The 22,829-nt window shown below is 36.0% G+C and overlaps 1 protein-coding gene across 3 annotated transcripts in view; it reads right to left on the minus strand.

Moving 5' to 3' along the window:
• Positions 1 to 22,829, minus strand: part of DOCK2 (dedicator of cytokinesis 2) — a 197,750-nt gene that overhangs the window by 161,951 nt on the left and 12,970 nt on the right. For 2 of the 3 annotated variants that reach the window (XM_055717969.1, XM_055717970.1), the window contains exons 3-21: positions 22,290 to 22,330; positions 19,561 to 19,616; positions 19,097 to 19,193; positions 17,380 to 17,528; positions 15,692 to 15,827; positions 14,615 to 14,769; positions 13,903 to 13,984; positions 13,229 to 13,364; positions 12,575 to 12,650; positions 11,498 to 11,592; positions 11,012 to 11,137; positions 10,029 to 10,153; positions 6,854 to 6,952; positions 5,328 to 5,400; positions 5,146 to 5,249; positions 2,829 to 3,012; positions 2,629 to 2,726; positions 1,238 to 1,327; positions 881 to 981 (exon numbers count right to left, since the gene is read on the minus strand). In XM_055717969.1, the coding sequence (XP_055573944.1) occupies positions 881 to 981; positions 1,238 to 1,327; positions 2,629 to 2,726; positions 2,829 to 3,012; positions 5,146 to 5,249; positions 5,328 to 5,400; positions 6,854 to 6,952; positions 10,029 to 10,153; positions 11,012 to 11,137; positions 11,498 to 11,592; positions 12,575 to 12,650; positions 13,229 to 13,364; positions 13,903 to 13,984; positions 14,615 to 14,769; positions 15,692 to 15,827; positions 17,380 to 17,528; positions 19,097 to 19,193; positions 19,561 to 19,616; positions 22,290 to 22,330 (2,023 nt within the window). The remainder of the gene's footprint in view (positions 1 to 880; positions 982 to 1,237; positions 1,328 to 2,628; positions 2,727 to 2,828; positions 3,013 to 5,145; positions 5,250 to 5,327; positions 5,401 to 6,853; positions 6,953 to 10,028; positions 10,154 to 11,011; positions 11,138 to 11,497; positions 11,593 to 12,574; positions 12,651 to 13,228; positions 13,365 to 13,902; positions 13,985 to 14,614; positions 14,770 to 15,691; positions 15,828 to 17,379; positions 17,529 to 19,096; positions 19,194 to 19,560; positions 19,617 to 22,289; positions 22,331 to 22,829) is intronic. The other variant, XM_005442667.4, reaches the window with a different exon arrangement.

Raw genomic sequence — 22,829 nt, forward strand, 5'->3', positions numbered from 1 at the left:
AAGCTGCCAGAACAACACTTCAGTTAAACAACAAAAATACATCTATTCTGTTATAGCACTTCCCCGAGATCAGCACTAACTGAAGATGTTATCTTTCTTCATATTCAAAGCAATTTTATCCTACAATCATACGCCAAAACCCGTTTTAAATAAAGTAGGAATCCAGTATTAAATTTACTGTAAAACATGTCTCCACATTTTTTATTCTCTTCTATGAATCCATGTCTTCCCATCTGGACATTATCTGGAAGCTCCAAAAATAATTTAAAAAACACCACCACCAAAAGTCTGTCCACCTGACCGGTGGCATGACCATGTAGCAAATACTAAGACTCCAGTTCACAGCAGACCATGTAAACAAATATCAAAATTCCAGTTCACTTCACTGATTCCCTCCTGGTGCAAAATCAGACTGTGAACTGCATATGAAGACTTGAAAGTTCCTTTTTTTTTTCCCCCATGAGTTTATTTGCTGTAAAAAGAATATGTGGAAACCTATATAAATGGGTGAAGGACATCCTCAAGTTCTCAATGCAGTTCAGGTTAAGGCCAAGAATATAAAGGGAGAGGCTTTACAGCAAAGTATATTTTGATAAATTTGACAAAATACAGGTGAAATGCTCAGACACAGCAAAATCCAGGTGAGAAAATGAATTCCAAAGAATCGTTTAACCCCAAATCAATTACTTTTTGTCAATTAACTCTACTTATAATCATGTGTGTGTCTCACAGGCAGGTTTGTTTCTACTTAAGCAAACAGCAGCAGCAAAGCAACAGTAATCATTGATTACATCAGAAAATTCACAAGCAGGATTTACTTCCTTTAATGCAATGGTAGAAGTTTAGAAAAAAAAAAAGAGAAAAGATAGAACAAACGTACTTGTATGCTAATGTTGCACTAAAATGCTGTTGGATATATGCTTCCAAAACAGTGTTAAAATGTTGAAACTTACGGTCTGCAATAAGTCCTATGATATATATCTGAAAAGAAATGGACATGATTAGCATTTTTCATAAAGTTGCATTTTGAATTTAAATATTAGTCAGCTGAAATATTTCTTTATAATTCACTCTTTAGGAGTATTTAATGAAATTTGCTTTTCAGTCAAATAGTAATATTCCATCTGTTATGTAGAGATTTTAAGACTAATTCCCTGAACTAAACGACTTGATAGCTCATTGAAAATTATAGTGTTCTTCACTTTGACAAATAAAATCCTTCTGTGCTGATTCTTACCAGTGCATCAAAGACAAGGATGTCATACTCATTACTGTGGGAATGTTCCATCATGATGTTAAACAGGGCATCCAGCGTATCTTGGAGAAACTATAGAACATGAAACAACAAATTGGCAACCAATTCAACTTGAAAACCTCTCAAGTCAATTTTCAGATAGTAGACTTGGTATCTCTGAAGTTAGAAATGTAAGGCCTTCACTGAAACATCACTTAAAACTCAAAAAACATTTCTCTTTTCTTTAGTTTCTTTAATTTTAGGAATCTACATCTTCAGACATGAGCAATACTTAATATATATTTAGCTCAAAGCTTATGGAAAAGCTAAAAATATTGTATAAATGACATAACTAAAACTGCATTCCTAGTTCCTTAGTGATACAGATTAGTAGTTGCTATTTTCACATATATATGATCATTCAAAACATATATCACACTTCTGTGGTCTGATTCAAAGCCCACTTTAAATCAAAGTACCCCACTGACTTCAGACCCAAATCTTTCTTTGGTTAAAAATGAATAAGATAAATAAAATTATTATGTTCTCTTTCCTCCCTCTCTCCAGACAGGCGTCTAATGCTTATATTTGATGTGTGACACAAATGTAATAGTGTCTGCCATTTTCAAAAATATTAACAGGTTTTTAATCCATATTATACTCATTACATTAAGAAAGCACTTCACTGTGTACATACTACACTTTAAAAAAAAACAACCTATCAACGTGTAATATAATATTAAGAACTCTAAAGAAAGCAGTAGGAATTGTAAATTTTCAGATGGGCAAAAGCAAACAGCTGAACAGTGATTGTGGAAAATATTACAATTACTGCCTTCATACCCCATCAAGTTTTTAAACAAAATTTTCTGTGCATGCTCAAAATTAAAGTTTATCTGTGACTTAAGCACCTGACCAAAGCAGCAATGACTCCAAATACTATTCTCTGTATCAAATTCTCCATTCATGCACAAAATTTCCAGCCAAATAAAACAACAGAAAGCAGAAAAAAAAATATAAATTTATTACAGGCAGGTTTGACTAGTAATCCTGCAAACCTGCACAGCCTAAAAGCAGCCAATAACAGAGATGTTTGGGAGCAACAAGCAGAAGATGGCTGAGACTATGTAGAACCCTATCCAGATGTCTGCTTCCTTGCTCCCTCCAATGAGGGCCTTTGCTCATGACTTTTGCAAACTATCCTTAATAAAAGCATTAGACCAAATGACTCTCATTAAAGAAAATATAATTGACAGGTTTCCTTAAGTTCCTATGTTTACTGTAACTGACACTCCCATTTCTTTTTCTTAGTGAAACTATATAGCATTTTCTCTGCCGTGGTATGAAGAGACATGAAGAATGACTATTATCAGAATAAATATATAAAGATATACCTTCACAACTTCTTCTCCATCCACAATCTTTAGTTTTTCCAGGTTCTCCTGAAGCAGCTCTGGCTTCATACGCCATTTCAAGAGACCTAGTAATCCCACTAAAAGAAAATAAATGGACAGAAATTAAAACTTAAAATGTGATTTATTGTTTTAGAAAACAGACATTTGCACAAACTTCTACCTGTTTAGAAGATACATACCATTCTGAGTTAACTTTGTAGAACAAACAAGAGTTGAAATATAAAATGCATCTCGTGAGCTTACTGAAAGCCCGCCTACAATACTTGAGTTCCTGACAATGGTTGCTCCTTTATTTTCTGTGTGTTGACGTGTAGAAGGTAATGTCAAATAAGCACTAGCATCCTCCATTTTTTTACTGTCCCCCTGAAAAACAACAACTATTTATTACGTATTTCACACAGCAGGATTTAAAATTAGACTTACTTTGCCCTTTCTCCAAAAGTAAGCAAACCCCTACATTTCTACAGACGTTAGCGCATACACCAAAGCATAAAGGATACTCCCAGCGTGGCTTGTACAACTAAACCAAGAGTCAATCAGCAAAAAAGGCTGCAATGAACATGCAGGGAAAGTACTGCAATGAAATTATAAAGGTATGTGTTTTCAGGTGCAGTAAGGAAATACGAGTTGTGACATCACTGGCAGAGTAACAAAAGTGGATTTCTCATTAAAATGTCAATACACACAGAACACAATAGACTAATGAGCATCACCTTTAAGTCTATACACAGGATATAAACAACATTGTCACGATGTCTGCACACAATTTAAGAATAGAAAATGGGACCAAACAGGGAAAGAATAGCAGCAGTGTTGTGATATACCCATTATAACTTAATACCTCTGGACCTGGACCTCTAACATAAAAGTTCAGGGCATGGTAAGATTATATTTTAAATTAGACAATATGCTGCAGTAACTAAGTGACACAGATATCACAGAATTTATGCTTTTCAGTAGAATGACCAGTACAGAAACAGAGAGCAAACAGGTATTTCTCCCTCCTCTATTTCATCAAGCTTCATGTCACAACCCTCACAGATACTATTTTTGTGCCTCAATTTTTGATTCATTCCCTAAACAAGAAAGCAGTTTGTAGACAAAGACAATAAAAATCATACCGTTTGCTGTTTAGCGAATATGAATTTTCTTTAACAAAACTACTCAAGAAAATTTCCCCAATCATTTTATAAGCTCTGTCACTTAAAGCTACAACACCACAACAGATCTGACTCAATTAATGACCTACAATGAGTCTACAATTGTGCATAAACAAGGAATTACAAAATCCATAATGTAGAATGATTTTCTAACTGGCAGGGTTTGTATCTGATTCAGTGACCATAGGTGCACAGTCTCTACTTTCTCTCAAACAAGAAGTAAGGTTAAAAATTTACTGTAAAGAGACATAGACAAACAAAAGGCAAAACCCTTACACCACAAAACAGCATTACTAACTTTTACGACTGTATTAAGTTGCTTAACAAGTACTTTTCAGAATTTCTGGAACCAGAACAGAAACTTGTCTTCCTCCTTTTGAGACAAGTTAGACAGACACCTGGGAAAACACTTGACATTTTGATCAAAAATCTCTCTCAAAAAAAAAAATCAATGCCTGAAGGCAGTGAAAATAAAGTACACTATATAAACTTTGCAGTTTTCAAATTAATTATTTTTAGAGGCCAGATGTATGACTGTTTAAAACATGTACAGCTTACAATTACTGCTTTTAATATTAGAGTAGGCAAACATATGTCTGAAAATCTATTTCTTCCAAATATAAACTAGGTCAACTCCATTTAGCATTTCTCATCTATGCTGTCACTTAAGGAAAAATTACCAGATTGATGTAGGAATGAATTAGATGGTATTTCATAACCATCATTAACCAAAGTGTCATACAACGCGATCTTTATTTTCCTTCCAGTCTAAATGTTCGTCAATATTCATATCAATGAAGAGAAGATAAATAACTATATGCTGCCATTAATCTTTGTTGGACTACCTAAACAACTTCATTTAGTTCTATGCATCTCGTTAGCCATTAATGTTACAGCAAACTAATTTACTGAAAAGTGAACTAAGAGATACCTAAAATAAAATTTCTTCTATATTAGAAATTATTTCTGGTTCTTAGTTCCTGCTAGACACTATTCTCCAAAGAGGGGCGGGGGTGTGTGTGTGGTGGTGGTGTCGTGGGTGAGAGAAAGAGAGAGAGAGAAACAAACCCCAAACACAAACTGCAGTAAAAATAATGGGAAAAATAATCATTTTTTATTGTGCTTACATAATGTGTCTCTAGCAAAAGTTTAGGGCAATGTTCATTGACTGGAACAGGTTACATATTTTTTTCATTCAGATGATAAATATACTATTTACCTTTGGTAGAATAGTAAGATTAATCTATCACTAAGATAATAAACAATGCAGTCAAAGACAACAGTGTGAAAAAAAGGGGCCTCATGGGAGAATAAAGGAAAAAAAATGATCCAATACCTTTAGGATTAACAAATCATGGATACCATCTTGAAGAGTTGTTCCATCCTCCTTCAGCAGTCTTATGTAGGCCATTGCAAAATTCTTTTCTCCTTTATCTTTAGCTGCAAAGCATAATACGTTCAGATGAGACTGTCTATCAATGAATTAAAATTCACAATTGGCACAAGTTCCCTACTTACACTCTTGAGATGACCTGTGTCTGAACATGAAGCGCAGATGTATCCTTTGCATGTCTTCAATAGGGACAGCTACCTTTTGTAAAATCAGAAAATAATCAGTAGAGTTATGGAAGACAGAGGTGGAAGGTGGTTTCACATGTAATGAACTCCTATTTTAGAATAAATAAGCACCATTTCTGCTGGCTCTGTAATGCCTTTCACAGACCACTTAAAACTATTGAGCCTGAACCCAGTAGCAGACATGGTGGCTGGTAAGCAACTGTTTGTTAGAATTTGCTCAAAATCTAGCACCACCAAAAAAACAAAGCACTGATCCCAGTAAGTTAAAGCACACAGGTGTTTGTACACTAGAAAATAAACATACTGCAGTCTTACCCTTTTAAACCATATAGAATTATGCAACACCTCTGGACTACAAAGCTTCCACATTACTAAATTGGTTATTGACTTATGTGTATGCAAACAGGTGGAAAAGGTATGAGAAGTCTAAAATTTTGTGATTAAATTACTTGTAAAGCCTTGAGTAGAATCCCAGGAACCCATGAGTGCTTTCTTCTTAAAGTAGCATGCCTACTTATAACAAATAGGCAACAAAAAAGACCAACTGCATAAGAAAAAATCCACATTTTTACATGATCAAATTTATATTTCTGAAACTTCAAAGATCTGTACTCTTTTGTGTTCATTCACAACTTCCCTTTACAAACCTTACCGCATAACACTCCTTCACATAAACTACACTTTTCAAATTGATCTATTGTTAATGATTCTGTATAAAAGTCTGAATTACAGAATAATTCAAAAAAGAAACTAGTACAGTAAAGAATAAACAGAATGTGTCAATGTTTTCAAAACAACAAATAAGCTTCCGTTTCGAATTCCCATTCCATTCCTGTCCTGCTCAGTCTCGGCAACACAGGCTTGTCATACACAGCAACACCGCCTTCAGTAGTCATCTTAAATAAAAACCACCCTGCTTGCTAACAAGCATGAGATATGCTTTGTATAAACTACTCTGGGGAGCTTTTCCAATCAAAACCATTAGAGCTAGATTAAATATTGGCATATCCTAAAGAAATCCAAGACTTTTTTTCTCTCTAACATCGCAGTATGGGGGGTAGGGTTTTGGTTTAGTTTGGGGTGTTTTTTTGGATGGAGGTTTTTTTGGGGGGGGCAAGAGCTCTTTTTTTAAAATGACGCAGTTGAAGTTCCTCGTCTCCACCATTTCACCAGAATAGAATAAATGCAATACTTAATTTTTTTATGAGCCATGTTAGGGCATAAGGTTATCTCAGATAACCTCATTTGTTTGGCTAAACAAAATCTTAATATAATTTTCTAGGCTAAATTATAAGCCTCAGTGATCGTATCTCTGTAATTACTGATGTATGAGTAAGGCTCTATCCTTCTAGCTGTATTCAGGACCAAAGTATTTTTTTGAAAAAGCTGATGCTGTGCAACTTTTCTGTGTAAGGTACCAAGAAACTAAGAGAAAAAAAAGCAAGTAAAAAGTATCTATGCCATACCTTTAATGTTTCCATCCAACGTGGCTGTTTGACCTGATAGTAAAGGACTGATCTATATTCACTCACAGGCTTGTCCCCGGCTCCCAAGCAAACAGCATTCTTACAAAAAAGAAGGAAAGAAACAGTGCTTAGTGGTTCATTGACCTCTGTAAATTTTTATGACTTCATCAAAACCAAAGAAAGAAGCAAGCCATCGAAGGAGAGTCTCCTCCGGGAATGCTGGCCTGGCTGCAGGCAGCAGCTTTACCTCAGTGCAGCCCCGCCCTCACTTCCAGCTACACACACTGCTCCGCTCTCTTTGCCCTCAGAAACCCGCCATGGCAGCCAGGAGCAGTGCAGAAGGCACAGCTCCCACCTGTAAGGCACCCAGGCCTTGGCGCTAAGGCGAACCTTTCCCCAGCTCACAAGCTCCACGGCTTGGGCTGGGTGGCGCAGCTCCAGCTTGGAGCCCTTGGAGGCACCACACAAAAGCTTCAGGTCGAAAGCCAGCATATAACATGGAGCATGAAGGCCTGTCTCTAACAAACAGGTTTGAATTTGTATATGGCATCATTCAAAATAAATAATTAAAGCACCAACAGAGAGGAAGCAATAATATTAAGATACAGCATTTTCCATGCTTCTGAAAGCAATGAAAATAAAATTCCCCCATAATTATACTGGACCTACCCACAAACTGTATTTTACAGGAGTTACACAGTGGGTTGTAAGAAGAGCTGAGTGATGAACATCTATAAAAATCATAGAATGGTTTGGGTTGGAAGGGACCTTAAAGACCATCTAAGTTCCACCTCCCCTGCCACGGGCAGAGACACCCTCCACCAGGGCAGGTTGCTCCCAGCCCCGTCCAGCCTGGCCTTGAGCATCCATGGGATGGGGCACCCACAGCTGCTCTGGGCAGCCTGGGCCAGCACCTCACCGTCCTCACAATTATTTCTTCCTTACATCTATTCTCAATCTACCCTCTTTCAGTTTAGACTTGATTTCTCTCCTCAAATTGATGAACTTTGGTAACCAAGGCGCCATCTCAATTAGTAGAAGAAACACAAAGCAAAAATAAATCTACCTTATTCTATTTACTTCTCCATTTACTTTAAAATACTCTATTCCAGCAGAATGTCACAAGTGTTTGGCTGCATACCAGAGATGACTAAACATTGTAGTGACTAAATGTTCCAAACTGAATGTTGTAGAGGCACTGACGTTATGCCCTCCTGCATTTTGTCTGCATCTAGAATGTCCCATTCTCTAATGGCTATCAGAACTAGTAAAGAACCAACTTAAATAACTTGTTCTAACCACGGAATTCCATTTGTTTAGCAAGCTTGTGAGGAGACTTGGCCTAGATCTGTCTTCCCTAAGCTCACTGTGGTGGAAAATTGTACATGTAGAATAAGTGCTAATGCTGATAATCGAAGGGGCAAGATCACTGACACCTCACCAGGCGTCAGACATGAAACTTAAGTGCATGAGAAAAGTGAACACTAAATTATCTACTGAAGAAACAGATGAAACTAACCCTATATAAGGTTACACTAGCTACTGCAAATGTGCAATTTTCCTGCTGAAAATCCAGTGAATCTTGGAAATCTGCTTCAACCATCAGAATGCCTTGTGACACCATGGGTATGATGCTGATACCTGAGGATGATTTGTAAGGTCTGTTCAGGATGATTTAACTGCGGAAATGTATGTCTCACCTGCCTGAATGGAGTTTTTTCAAGGTTTATGCAGCAACTTGTTTGAACGTATTCTGTGACTCTAACTTGCAACAAAAGGCCTTGTACTTGCTACAGTAAATCTAGTGCTAGCTCTTCAAATGAAACTAGTTTGACACCTAAACTGAGCCAACCACTTTCCTGTTTAGTGAACATATACGTGTTTCAGCCCATGGATAATTAGAAACATTTAATATAAATTCAATGGGTTTGAAACTTTATTGGTATTCATTAATTTTTTGGGGGCTACAGGGAAAATCCAGTTACTTTTGTTACTACTTGCACTTAACAGCATTTCAATTAACTCCTTACAATTGTTGTTTAAATAGGCTTATTACCCACAGAAAGCAAGCATGAATGGAACATATATTTGAGGTCATAGACAAAGTGACAAACCTGCTTTCTCCTAGTATTTGGAGAAACTGTGTCTGCAGAACTGAACATACATCATATTGGAATGCAAGGTTTAATGCATTGCAAGAGGTTAATTTCTTAAGGAATACTCTGGTATATGTATTTTAAGCGTAATATCTGTGAATAGACAGAGGCTGCTGAAGCTGATTTCACAACACAGTTAACTTCTATACATGCAAATCATGTGGTTAGGTATTGCCATAGGTATTAGGTAGTGTTTTGTAGCCAGGGTTACAATTTGTTGTGTGGACTCTAAGTATTACATGGTTTTAGAATTTTCTTCAATCAAGCTTTAAATTTACATTTTAGGTTAAGCATTTAATTGTAGATCATAAACATATTTCAGCAAGTCATGAACTACAATGAGTTACTCCATCTTTATTTTATCTCAAGAAGTATCTTTATGATTTCACCCTGATGATCACAGTACTGATTTTACAAACAGGGTAATGCTTAGAAAAGAAACGGCCAAAAATCCCAAAAAATTTCCCTAAGGAAAAGACAAAAATTGCTCACAATGGAAACAGACAAGCAAAAAGACACTGTAAATATTTATGTTGCATATGTACTGTCCCCCCACTCCTTTGTTGTCACTATTTTTTTCTTTTTTGCCCTGTACTTCATTCAAGGGACAGTGACAGTGTCTTCCTGGCACAATTCATGGGTTTGTTATGTAACAGAAATGGTACTTCTCACATTTTAATGTGCAAATTGCATTCTTCTGGGGATTTCCACAAGAAAAACCCAAGAGTAAAAATGCAGTAATTGTCAGAAGCAGCATTTGTTCCTTGGCACAGCTAAAATAGGTCATTCAATGTTTTTTCTCGTTACAGTTTTATACAAGATATTTGTAGGACTTATAGATACGTCACTTCAAACATCATAAAAATTATCACCCACAAGATGTCAGAAGATGACACAAGTGAGGAAACTGCAAGTTTTTGTGCAATGATATTTTATAAATATCTGTAAGAAGCTTAAAGCTTACTTCGAAAATGCAACTAGTATTTCTATGTCCATCATGCAGGAAAAAGAAAACTTACTGGCATCACTTTTCCTTCTTCATCACAGACACACATTATCACTTCCACATTTCTCTGAGTAGTTTTATTGTATTTATCAAAATCTCCATACAGTAATGTAATATAAATGTCATTTCTTATATCTCCTGAAAGAGAAATTGAAAGGTTAAAAATTAATGAAAATGTTGTGAGAGCATAGGGTCAACTGAACTTCACAAGAGTATCTCATTTTCTGCAGTGAAACAGATAAAAATGTGGGGTTTTTCCATCTTAATTTAAATTTTCAGCTCTGTTATTCTTAGCTGAGATACTACAATGTGATGTGACACGAACCAAATGTCCTCAAAGTGACTGGAAACAATTCTCGTCCTGCACTGACACCTGCTGGTGAGGTGACAATGAGGCCATTACTGAATTTTCCCTAAATACACAGCTCTCTAGAGGCAGCTTCATATTTTAGTTTTGTCCAGCAAACAAAATTACTTTTAAAAGTATCAAGATTTTAAATGCGGAAGGGGAGGAATGTTTTTTGTGGTTTTTTTTTTTGTTTGTTTTTGTTTTTTTTTTTTTAAAGAAGGAGCACTCCAGACAGTGAGTAACTTTAATTGGTAAATATCATCAATAAAAACGTCAAGCAATTGTTAACGCAGATGTTTTATTATTAAAGGACAGTGATGAGTTACAATAAAAATAAGGTTAATTTAAAATTCAAGTAGGCATCCACCATAATCTACTTACAAGACAAGAAAGCTATGTATAAAGAGCTGGGATTATCCCTCACTCTGTTGCTTTTATTTTTTCTGTTTAGGTACTAGAAAATACTTTCCAAGGATTTCACTATTTTATGTAAGCCTCTAATACTGGAACAAAACTTACCATGAAGAGTGAATTCTAAAGAGCCTCTGAGTTACCCATTACAGAAGTAAGTAAGGCTGCTGCTCATGCTCATTAACCTAGAGAATGAAAACAGATCCATTCCTATTACAGAACAAAGTACCTCCTACCTGGCATGATTATTTCAGGAAATCCTAGCTTTCTAGCAACAACTGTGGTTCTGTCTACAAGATGTGGGTAGTCCTTTCTAGTTTGAATGACATCTCCAACAAGCATTTTCACAGTTACCCAGAGACCTTTTAAAAGAAAAAAAATAGATTATATTGATGGTAAAAAAAAAATTAAAATAAAAAATTGTCTTCAGATGATTGCATCTTCTAGCCACCAAAATAATAGTAATAAGAATTCACTTCCACCACTTCCTTTAGGTAAAAGCTCTATAATCTAAAACTGTAGCTGCTAATTTAAATAGCCTCTAAGAATCTGCAACAGACTCATGATTTTCCACTTTCAGTTACAAAGTTGATCCACCTCCATGGTGGTGCTCTGTCTCTAACATGAAAGCCTTTCTCTAAAACGTAAACAATATAAAATTATGTTGCAAACACCCCCCCCCCCCCCCATTACTTTAAATAAATAAATAAATATATTTTTACCTTGTCCACCACTGTCTCCTTTTGATGCAGTGACTTTGCTTAGGAGACTGTGCAAAAAGTCATTCTCTGCCACTACCCTGCAGGAGAAACAATGTCTACTAGGAATTAAGTGCTAAATATATCAAACACCACTCAGAACACAGATAACCAACAGCCTCAGAGTCCTTTTTGCACTACTTGACCTTATTATATGTTATGTAATTTCATTGTCTTTCACCCAGAGTTACAGATCACTCACGTTAAGCTTATGTGTACACTGAAGTGAAAAACGTTCAATCAACATCTTTAGGAACCTCATTTTGTGACAGTGACAATATGAAAGTTTTTTTTGTAGGAAGGCACAATGTGAATGCACTCAACAACATGCCAGTCCACTCTGCTTTCCCTGATAAACAGCCTGACAAATGAATGAATTTATTTTTTCTTTGAATACTTTTGAAACTAGAAACAAATTCTCACACAACAAGTATGTTGGATCCAATTGTAAATGAATGAAATAATAAACCAGTGTGTCATACTTGGGTCTTTCGGAATTATGTTTATTCTTCATAGTATATAGCAGCAGCACTATGTAGAATGCATAAATATGTTTCCAGTGAATATTGGTATTTCTGCATTTGATCTGAAAGTGTCACATTTTTAGGCAGCTGAACTGGCATTTCTTTTGAAAATAGTTTATGTGTGACAAATCAACTAATTTTTAAGTGAAACCAAATTTTTTATCAGATTTTTCTCAAATTCAAAACAGAATCAAGTACACAAGTTACTAGTTATCCATACTTCTAAAGCTTATTTCTGAGAGTGTATAACCATTTAACTTGGGTTTTACTGATTAGGATTTGGTACCAGCTATCTGAAGGAGCACATTCATAGAAACGTACATTAACTTGCTATGTAATTCCTGGCAAGTCTTAAATGCTTTTAAAGTGATACTTAAATACTTATTACTATTAAAACATAAAATTATTGAAAGGAAAAACTGTTTTTTTTCTTAAAACATACAACAGATTGGTACAGCCAAAGGCACATAGAAATATTTTTGTGCATATAAAAAACCCATATATATGACTATCTTACGGGTGAAAGGGAATGAAGTGCTGCTTTTCTTCATCACTTTCAGCTTTTCCTTTTATGATATCTGTAATATCCATAACTAGAAGAGTAAAAGAAAAATCATCAAAACATATAATAGCATTGCAAACTAACTCCTCTTACCTATGAATGATGGACGCTAATGTTCTTGTGCCTCAATATAACTATAAATTTTTCACTAGCAAGCAGTGTAGCCCAACAAGGCTAGATTTGTGGGGCAGAACATCAGTGCAAAGTCCACACTACGAACACGACATGTGAAGAGAGAATTACTTCAGACTAGTTTTAGTGTAATCCTGTAAATACAGGTTTGAGTGCATTGGTGGTGCTCTCGGGACATGGTTTTATTCCATCTGCAAGGAATTCTATTAATATACTCTAGTATTGTGCTTTGGTTTGCACTGTGTAGCAGTAAGTAGGAATTACTTGGAAATTAAATTCTAAACCACATTTCTGATCTAAACTAAAATGTTAAGGTAGGTGCAGTCTTTATGGACTTTAAAAAAAAAAATCAAATATGGAAAATAGTTGATATAGCTGTTTGGTATTCTGACATGTCTTGGTAGAGATTCTTTGTTCCAGGGTTGGCCAGTATCACTTGGATCCTGCTTCAGATATAGCACAGGAGACATCAGTTACCTGCCACTCCAAAAGGCCGCCTTAGTCCTTGCGTGTATTTCTTTGAGTTACTGTCTTTGAGATCCATCCTTCCAACTCTGACTATTTGACAAACTAAGTAAATTTTGTCTCTGCTAAGGTCTTTATTTCCAAGATCCTAAGATACAAACAAAAAAGAATAGAAATATTACTTGGGTAAGAACCAAGTTGTGAAATTTAAACAAGACCTCCAGTAACTAGTTGAGCCTTGGTAATCAAGGTGGTATTAAGGGGGGGGGGGGGGGGGGGGGGGGGAGGGCGGGCAGGGGGGAGAAAATGCCAAAAACCACAGCAAAACAAAAGAAACTGAGACAACATAAAGGATTACAAACCTGGCAGTTTAAAGTTTGAAGAAAATATATGGTAAGATAAAACTGAGAAAGCAGTAGCAATCAAGAGGTACAGGAGATTTAAAAAAAAAAAAAGTAAATCAAGTCATCAGTATATTTATGGGGCAGCAAATTGATTTGAAAAAAGGACACTGAAGCATTGTCACTGCCTTAAGGCACTCGATGACTGGTCATCTTACTCTTTTTCTAAGATTACTTCTGCTTTCTCCTTTGTCTTGCTCAGTCTTCAGGAGTCCTGATTCTGACCACAGAGAAGAGACAATCCGATTTGTAAATATGAAGTAAGTTTAACTGGAAAACACTTACTGTGAATACTACTTTAAGATTGTTGAGCATGTCAATTTCCTTTGGAAATCCTTTACTCCCCCATCTCACCAAGTAGTTCTCACTGTTTTGAAGACAAATACCTTATTGTCATGTGATTTAAAAAGTTCTTCCCTTTCACAATACATTAAAAACCACAGTACATAACAAAGGTTGCATAACAGACAATGGTCTGTAGTGATAGTTTAAATACCACACTAAAAAGACAAGAACAATGTTATACAAAATACCATCGGTAAGTTTTGAAAAATAACTTGCACCTAAGACATAATGGCACCTTTTTTGGAGGAAATATTACCATCATCATAGTCTGTTTGATAGGAATACTCAACAGAATCTTAATCTACCTTTGCATTTATAAATTACTCCTAATTTGTCCCCTTCCCCTGCTTCAGCACTTTACTCCAGACAACATACCCTATCAAGGATAATCTCCTAACTTTGAAGTGGTCTCAGGCTTCTTTAAAATCCTGAAATGTTCAGTCCAGGAATTACCTATAAACATATTTGGGATCCTTTACCCTAGAATTCTTTAGTAGCCACCAACAGCTAGATCTGTACACACTTCCCTTTCCTTTTGGTTTTCTTCCTTTTACTTATATATTATCTGCATTACTAGCATGTTAGCAACTATTTTACTTCACTTTGGCTAGCTCCTTTTGCTGCTATTTGCAGCTTAAAAAAAAAAGTTTACCTTATAATTGTTGATTTCTGTGGATCATATAGTGACATAAAGAGTTCTGCATCCTCTCCAATTCGGCAAACAAAATTCCGCACAAAGACGTATAGACTGTGGGTGGGGGATGAAGACATTCGGGAGTACGATGCATAATCTGGTTGATCCTTTGACTACTCAGAAGAAGAAAAATCATTAGCCAGATCCTTGAGCTAAAATGGTGGAATACTACAAGCAGTTTCAATTTTTATCATGTGCAACAGTTAATCTTGAAAAATCACAGAAAATCTGGATAAAGATACTTGTTTCCAGGAAATAGCATTGCCCTGTATACTCCTCTGAAAGGCATTATTTAATACCACAAACATGACTAGCAGATAAGTTTCTGGCCCTCACTCACATTATTGAAGTGTCACAACAGCCCAACTTTTGTCAAGTGATTTACTTGCTTTATTACAGTTTACTTTCTCATGGGTGAAAAACCCAAGTAACTTACAAACCCAAAAAGGTCAAGAAAGTGTAGTCACCTGCTCTGCATTGTAAAAGATGAAATTTATGCACTCATCAGCTTTGCTTAGGCATACTAATACTCGTGTTCACAAAATTATGCAGAGTTCATGGAGCTTCTCTTTAGTGAGCTTAAATTCTTCAACTCCATCAGACTAACTAACAAGCAGCAACATACAGCAAGCAGTGTTGTCACAAGATCCTCTAAAAAAGAGCCTTGGTTAGTCATAGCTTGCAGCCTGAACTTAAAGTATGTAACTATTCGCTACATGAATCGGCCTACTGAGTAGCCCACAGATGGAACGAAGAGATGTATTTCTATTTAGGAATCCAAGAATGGATTTAGAATCGGCTTTAGACACAGGCTTTCAGCCTAGCCCGCAGCCTGAATCCAGTGCACAAATGCAACTCACTCAACTTGAGGCTTAGCCATATTTATAACATATTAAAGTGACTTTACTTTTAATTAAGTCAGAAGCAAAAATTTCCACCAACTTCTCCAGTAGAAGGTTACATCTTCAACCCTTGTATTGTTTTTTCATTTTCATTTTAGCAAAGGAAGCATTAAGTTTGGCCAGTCATTCCTACCATTTCCTCCTTAATTCGCTCAGTGATTTTATTAGTGGCTTCTTCGTGTGCATGAAATAGGCTGATGACACTGGTTTTATCTGGATCTAAGATATTTCCATCTTCGTCTCTAACTATGAGATCTAGCTCAAGTATTCTGTGAAAATACAAAGGGCATGATGGCAGGGTTAATTCCTTCTGTAAAATAAAGCTTAGAAATATAACGTACAAGGAGATGCTTCAAGTTTTAAAGCAATAAAGTAAGTTTAAATACAGGCAACAATATTTAATTGAAGAAAAATTTAACTAAACCCCACCATGTTCTTTTCAAGCTGTTGTACAGTATTTACCTGTTTTAGGAATTTATAGTAATGTCACCAAAACATTTCAATGCTTATCACATAAAATAGATTCACCATGTTCAATGACTTCAAGAAGTCTTCATCTCTTTTGCTTTTAACATATGACCTTTGTAACCAAGATGCCTAGGGTTTTTTCTGTCACCTTCTGCTTTTATGCTGCTCTTACCCTCCCTGTCCCGTTCTTCAACTACTATGCTCTGTTGTCCTTTTAAACATCCCCTCCACCCCTACTCCTCTAAAGGAAGAAGCTTGCTGTCTCATGATTTGGAAAGAAGAGAAGAACGTGAAAAGAAAAGCCTGAGTGCAAAGAAATATTAGTGTTGTCTTAATCAGAGCTAGGCTTCTTTGACTGGAATATTTCAAAATAGTATCTGTCTTGCAGTGACCATGCAGCTCCATATAGCATGGTGTGTTCTGTAAGAATACAGTTTATCTGTGGATCCAAATCACAATGAACATGTTGAGTTTCCTAACACTCACAGTCATTGTTTGTGTCTAGCCACAGGTAACTGAAGCCTTTCAGCCGTATATAGGTGTTCAGGCCACAGTAACCACAGTCACTTGCAATAGCTAAATACAGTTTATAAGTAGATTCCAATGCCTATAAAACCAATACTATGAAGGCTTGTTTACCAAACTCTCTCTTCCCCTTTATCAGATGGTGGAACACCACTCAATCCCACATAACCTCATTTTTGCCAAACGTGTTGTGTTGCAGTGACTTTTCATTAGCAAGAAGCAGACAAGGTGTTTTGCCAGATAACTATTCTACCCTTGCTTGTTTCACTTCTATTACCAGAACCAGAGTTCTGCCAGAAAATTCCCTAGTAAAACAGCAGGGTTGGGGAGGCGGACACAGGACACAACACAAAGGTAGAGGGGTGGTGTGACGCCTTTAGAAAAGGCTCTGTACGCTTCAGACATTTGCAATTCGTCCTCCACACTAAGGTCTCTCAGCACCACTTGTGAAATAGTAGCATAATACTAGTAAAGGTAGGCTATGTTAGTGAAGGATGGACAAGTTTTGGGTCCCGAGCATGCTGATGCTATATGTAGATAAAAGCCAGCTATCTGACCTGAAATCTTTACAATGACAAGCTCATATACCTATAAGTAACAAGTATATCTATATTTTGAAAAAGCAATTTGCTATGAGAAACTTCAACATGGTATCTACTGTTATCACAGGAATAGCAGGGAGAAGTTTGAAAAGGAAGATTTAATATGTCTACATCTCACATTAAAGAGTTACAAAACTGCAAAAAAGGAAACTTTTATCATCATCTCTGTTCTAGCTGGGTGCTTTACAAGAAATCGTGTTTCCCTTAAGCAACGTAGGCCACTTACTTGTTACCATAGTCAATTTTGGAAGTGACTTTCTGTTTGAGTTCTTTGAGCTCATCTTTTGGCAAAGTCCCAGACAGAAGCTGTGACCGCCACTCCATTAAGTCATACATCATAGACTGCACCTGCTGGAACTGCTCACTCTTATTTGCCTAAAATATAAAAGAAAAAAAAAAAAAAAAGATTTAATGTTAAATGATTGCAGGAGCAAGAATTAAGCAAATTCTTGAGTCTGACTTTCTTCCTCCACTCATGCCACAAATTGTAAGGACAGGCTCTCCCATGCAACCGTAAAGAAATTACAAGAAATTTAAGCAGTGAGTATGGGGATAGGGAATGACAATATTTGTTTTATTAAATTGTGCTGGTTTAAAGTTCTTTAATTAAGTCTTATCAAGAGAAAACATTACAGAAGCAATTTACTTCTGTATGAGATACTGTTAAAAGCATTCTGGGAAAAAAAATTGATTATGGTATTAACACATTTAAGAGATAGGTAAATAATACATAGAAGTCACTAAAGTAGTTCAGTGTCATTCACTGAAACAGAAAAAGTTTTAATTGTTGACTTTAATATGAGAAAGGCTAACAAGTGATGTGTTTCATAAAAGATATTGTTGAGGGAAAACTACACCATATTTACGAATTTTTTTGCTCCAAGTGAAAAGCAAAATGCAATGGCTGGGATCCTGGAGCAGTCAGAGTGCAACCTGTGGAAACAGGTTATCCATTAGGAAAGGCTACTCAGGTACTAGAGAATTCACCATCATTTGGTGGTTTTTCTAGTCAACACTTTATGACTTTGGCCATCAGACTTAGGTTAAACATGTTACTAGAATCAGTGGGGATTAATGTAGGATTACAACATGCAAAATATCTACTATTATGCAAATGTAAAAATTAGCTTTCTATCCTTTTATTTCAAATTTTGTCTCTCAGAGTCTTGTAGTCCAAGGACAGGTATTGTTATGTATAAAGGATAGTTGAGGTCTAAAAAAATATTTCTGGTCCAATTAAAATAAAAAGATATTTTTAAAAAATCATTAATCACAGCTACAGTTCTGTACTACGCTGTGGGCACTACAAGCATTTGCGAAAGGCCACCATAACTATAGGTTGCTTGCTTACAAGGAACACAGATGCTGATACAACGGCCATTTTGACTAATACCTCCAAATTCATTGCACTTCTATGTACTGGTAAAAGTGCTCACAGGAAAAAAATGGTTTTCTCCAAGTTGAAGAAAAGAAAATGTTTTTCTTGAAGAAATGTAAAATGAAGATATTGAAACTAAAAAGTCTGACTTCCTGAAATTGCCAATTGTTAATAGCTACACAGTCCCAGTAACCCCTGAACAACTTTTTTTCTAGCATCCCAAGAACATGGTGAATCTTTTTCAAATGCATCTTAGTTATGTTTGATACTCCTATCTTGAAACTTGTCAGCTCTGCAAAGAACAATTATGAAAAAATTATCGTGTACAAGATACTCAAGGTTGAAACTAAAGACATGATATTACACCACTCAGCAGTAATTCAGCCTTTTAATTTAAAGCCATTGAAGGAAATAGTAGCCATCTAAGCAGTAATGAAAAAGTAATTTCTTAAATCCCCCCATATCCTGCCCTGCATCTAAGAATAGAGACTCATTTAAACAAGAACTCAATATGCATAAGTAGGACTAATTAACAGGCCATACATGGCATGCAAAAATGTCATACCACATAGAGCTGTTTCCAGATGCTTCCCCATTCCCAAAGAGTAGTGGTAACTTCTTGAACTAAAGGAATTTCGGCGGGTATTGTATTTTCCATATGTCTAGGAAAGAAGCAGAAAATTTAACACAGTGAAATGAGAAAAGCTAACTGCTTTTCATGGGTTTAAATTATAGTTACTGTGTTTAAGGCAGGGGGCCTCAAACTTTTTAACCAGGGGGCCGGCGCGCAGATGAAGTGGCAGGAATTCATCTACAACTGCTTGGTTTCCCCCCCAACCCCCTTGGGGTGTGTGTGTGTGTGTGCGCGTTCTGTAAATACCGGGGGGGGCAGATTGAGGACCCTGGGGGGCCGTATCTGGCCTGCGGGCCGTAGTTTGAGGACCCCTGGTTTAAGGCATATAAATGCCTTAAAACTTATTTTTTTAGCAGACAAGATCCTTAATGTAACAAAACAGTTAAATTCAATACCTTTTCTTTTCAACAGTAACTTCCTTGATGTGGATGAAAGATTTAGGAAATATTCCCTGCTGAAGGAGGAAAAAAGAATTCCACACTTACTCTCCAAAAACTTGTAGGTAACAACCATGAATATGAACATAAACTGTAATCTCCAAATTAACTGCTATCTAGTTTTCTGTCTAGATAGATGCATTTCTGTTTGAAAAATATTAGAAGTATTGTTGTATCCTTTCCTGCAAACATAGAACGCATAGAATTACATTTATTCATAAGAAACACCATCTTCTACTCCCCTCCCCTCATCTACTCCCCCAGAAAACAGCACATACAGTTTGAATACAGTAAAGAAACATTTTCTCTGTGCATCAGCCCATACCTTTCATATTCTAGGAAAACCAATGTAGTCTAATTTAGAGATCAGCTTGATTACCAAACGAGGTATTATCAGGGACACTGATATAGGATCATTGCCTCTACTAAAAGAAATACTGATAGGGAAAATGACTCAGGATGAATTAGAAAAATGGCCACTGACATGCAGGATAGTAAACTGAAAGTTTACTTTGAGGTATGATAGTCAAGAACACTGTGCATAAGATTAAAATTGGTTTGAGAAAAAAAGAACGGCCTTTCATTTGCAACACACAAGGAAGGGAGATGCTTAGTAAAGCCATAAACTCTCAGCCTTCCCTAGGTATATGGGGCACCACTGCAATTGAGATTATGGTCTTATTCTGAACTACCTAGGGCCATGCAGGAAGATGCCCCGGAAGATGTAGCAAAGGAGGCAGCGGATTTCATGACATTCTCAACATTTATTTTAATTGACCTGTGTAGAAAAAAATAGTCACCTGACAAAATGTTCTAACGTGATATGTCCTTGCTCTACAGGAACTGAAATGTTTTAAGTCATGCTAAAGGAATGTTTGACCACAACCTATCCATGACAATACCCACATTAACTTGCAAATCTAGTCTTGGTAATTAAACTAGGTTCTTCTTGGATTCTTCCCTATTTAATAACCGACAACCATATGTGGTACTTTACAAAGCCTTTCTCTGAATTAGATTTCAGCTTTTATAGCTTTATATAGTTTCTTCTTTTAGCACTAGACCTTAATCAAAATACAGTCATGTCTTATACTCTCACAGTTTTTCATTAAGATTTAAGTTCAAAAGAGTCTGTGAAGAAGCCAAGTATAAGAAGAAGGTCCCATTAATAGGAAATGTAGTGAAATCTCAGTATGTGAAATTACTAATACTTCTTAAAACACTTCATACATGTTGACCTTGAAGCCTTTAACAATTTTAAGAATTAGTTAAAATAAAGTGGTTACTTCTGGTAACTATTTTCCTTTTTTAGTTTTGGACTAAATTTTAATCAATTAAAATAAAATTTTCATTAGAATAACCAGCAATAACATTTTGAGTTTAAAGAAATGTCAAGGTAGTATTTAAAACACAGTTGGGAGTATTGGACAGGCTGGAAGGACGGTTAGCCATTCTCTTATATCCACCCTCAAGTATTGCAGGCCAACCAGCTGATCAACTGTTTTGAGTAGCTTCCACTGAAATATTACGCTGTATCAAGAACTTATGGTGAACCAACTTATCACTAGCCTGGCTTCCATCTCATATGTGATGAGCTACAAATGGAAGCAAGCAAATAAGGTGTACCATGCAGTCGTATTGGAGCTCACAGAGACACCAGGTAGAAGTCTGGAGAAAACAATTATGCATAATTATCACAAACAATTACTCATTTATCTGTCTTTTGGGATGTCCACTCATTGAGCAACAAAATGAAACAGTAAATCAAGCATCTAATACTTACACAATGAAACCAAAATATTTTGCTATCACATACAGTTTGAGAATGCACACAAATTAATTAATCTAAGTTAATGCAAGTTATTGTGAATACCTACAAGCCACTGAATACAAAATTCTAATAAAGTAAAAATAGACAACTTAAGACTGTTCTGATTTTTTTCTGATGGCATATTCTCTGCCAAAAACTGTCCCTCTGCTCCCCAGATATCCCTTTTTAAGTGGCTATAAAGGTTTTGCACATCCTTTTTCCAGGCTACAGAGAAGCAACTTTCACAAAACATTTTCACTGTAATACAGGCATTAGTTTGTAATTTCAAATGCCTTTGCATTGCTGCTCCCTAAAAAAATCTGATACTCAGAGCAGGTTTCAAAAAACACCTTTCTTCTAGAAAAGTGCATTTTAATATAAAAAGTAATTTTCTTGCTACTTAACTCAGAAGTTGTCATACCCAGGATGAAAAGTATTCATTTGTAGCTTTCCATCTTTAGGTATAAGAATATTGACCTATTTTTTATTAACATGATCTTTTTGTACATTAGAGAGATAGTTAAGAAATTAAGTCTCATGGAGCTGTTTATATTGAATGTAGCCTAAAGACTGCTTATAAAAAAGTGCAGAAACAGACACATGTAGCAGCAAATTAACTCAAAAAGTTATTTCAAATGATGTCTTCATCACCTGAAGACACAGTACTTTTTTTTTCATTGATCTGCTTCTCCCAGTCATCACCAACATTGTCCAGGACAAATGCTGATCATTTTATTCATCTTGAAAGGAAAGAGAATGGAGATTGCTGACTTCAGATGTCAGAATAGAACTAACTGGTAAGGGATATGAAAAAAACCCAGCTTCATGGGTTGATTCCTTAAAAATAGACTCACAGGAATGAAGAACATGACCTTACCTCTGATCCTTTAAGTCTTACTAGATAGCCCTTGTACCAATCTAAAAGAAAGAAATGTTACACTTAGCATGACAGAACACATGCATAAAAAAACCCAAAGTCCTAGTTTGTATTTCATTTAAGAACTATCTAGCACAGGATGTCTAAAAATTAATAGTTCCTTCAAAAATGCATAGAGGAAAGTGAAGTGAATATCAGGAAGCATATTTATCATGACTCACACATTAGCAAGTATGATTGTATGGTCTATTGTCAAGTCTTGCACAGTAAGTACAGATAATCTTACACAAAGTTTAACACACACACACGACACGTAAAAAAGGTAGGATAAGCGGTTTTGTAATTAATATGTAACACAAGCATATATATCTGTCCATCAACCAAGATCACTCATGATACTGGATAGTGCATGAAGCTCTTTGGTTGTGTTCTAGGTGTAGTATTAATCCAATGCAGTATGTGGCTGTTACGTACCCAACCTCCTTGAATGTAAGAAGAGTAAGCTGTCGCTGCCATGGGGAATTATAGCTTTTGGACCCA

This window comes from Falco cherrug, chromosome 8, assembly GCF_023634085.1.
Source record: "Falco cherrug isolate bFalChe1 chromosome 8, bFalChe1.pri, whole genome shotgun sequence".
Lineage (NCBI taxonomy): Eukaryota > Metazoa > Chordata > Aves > Falconiformes > Falconidae > Falco > Falco cherrug.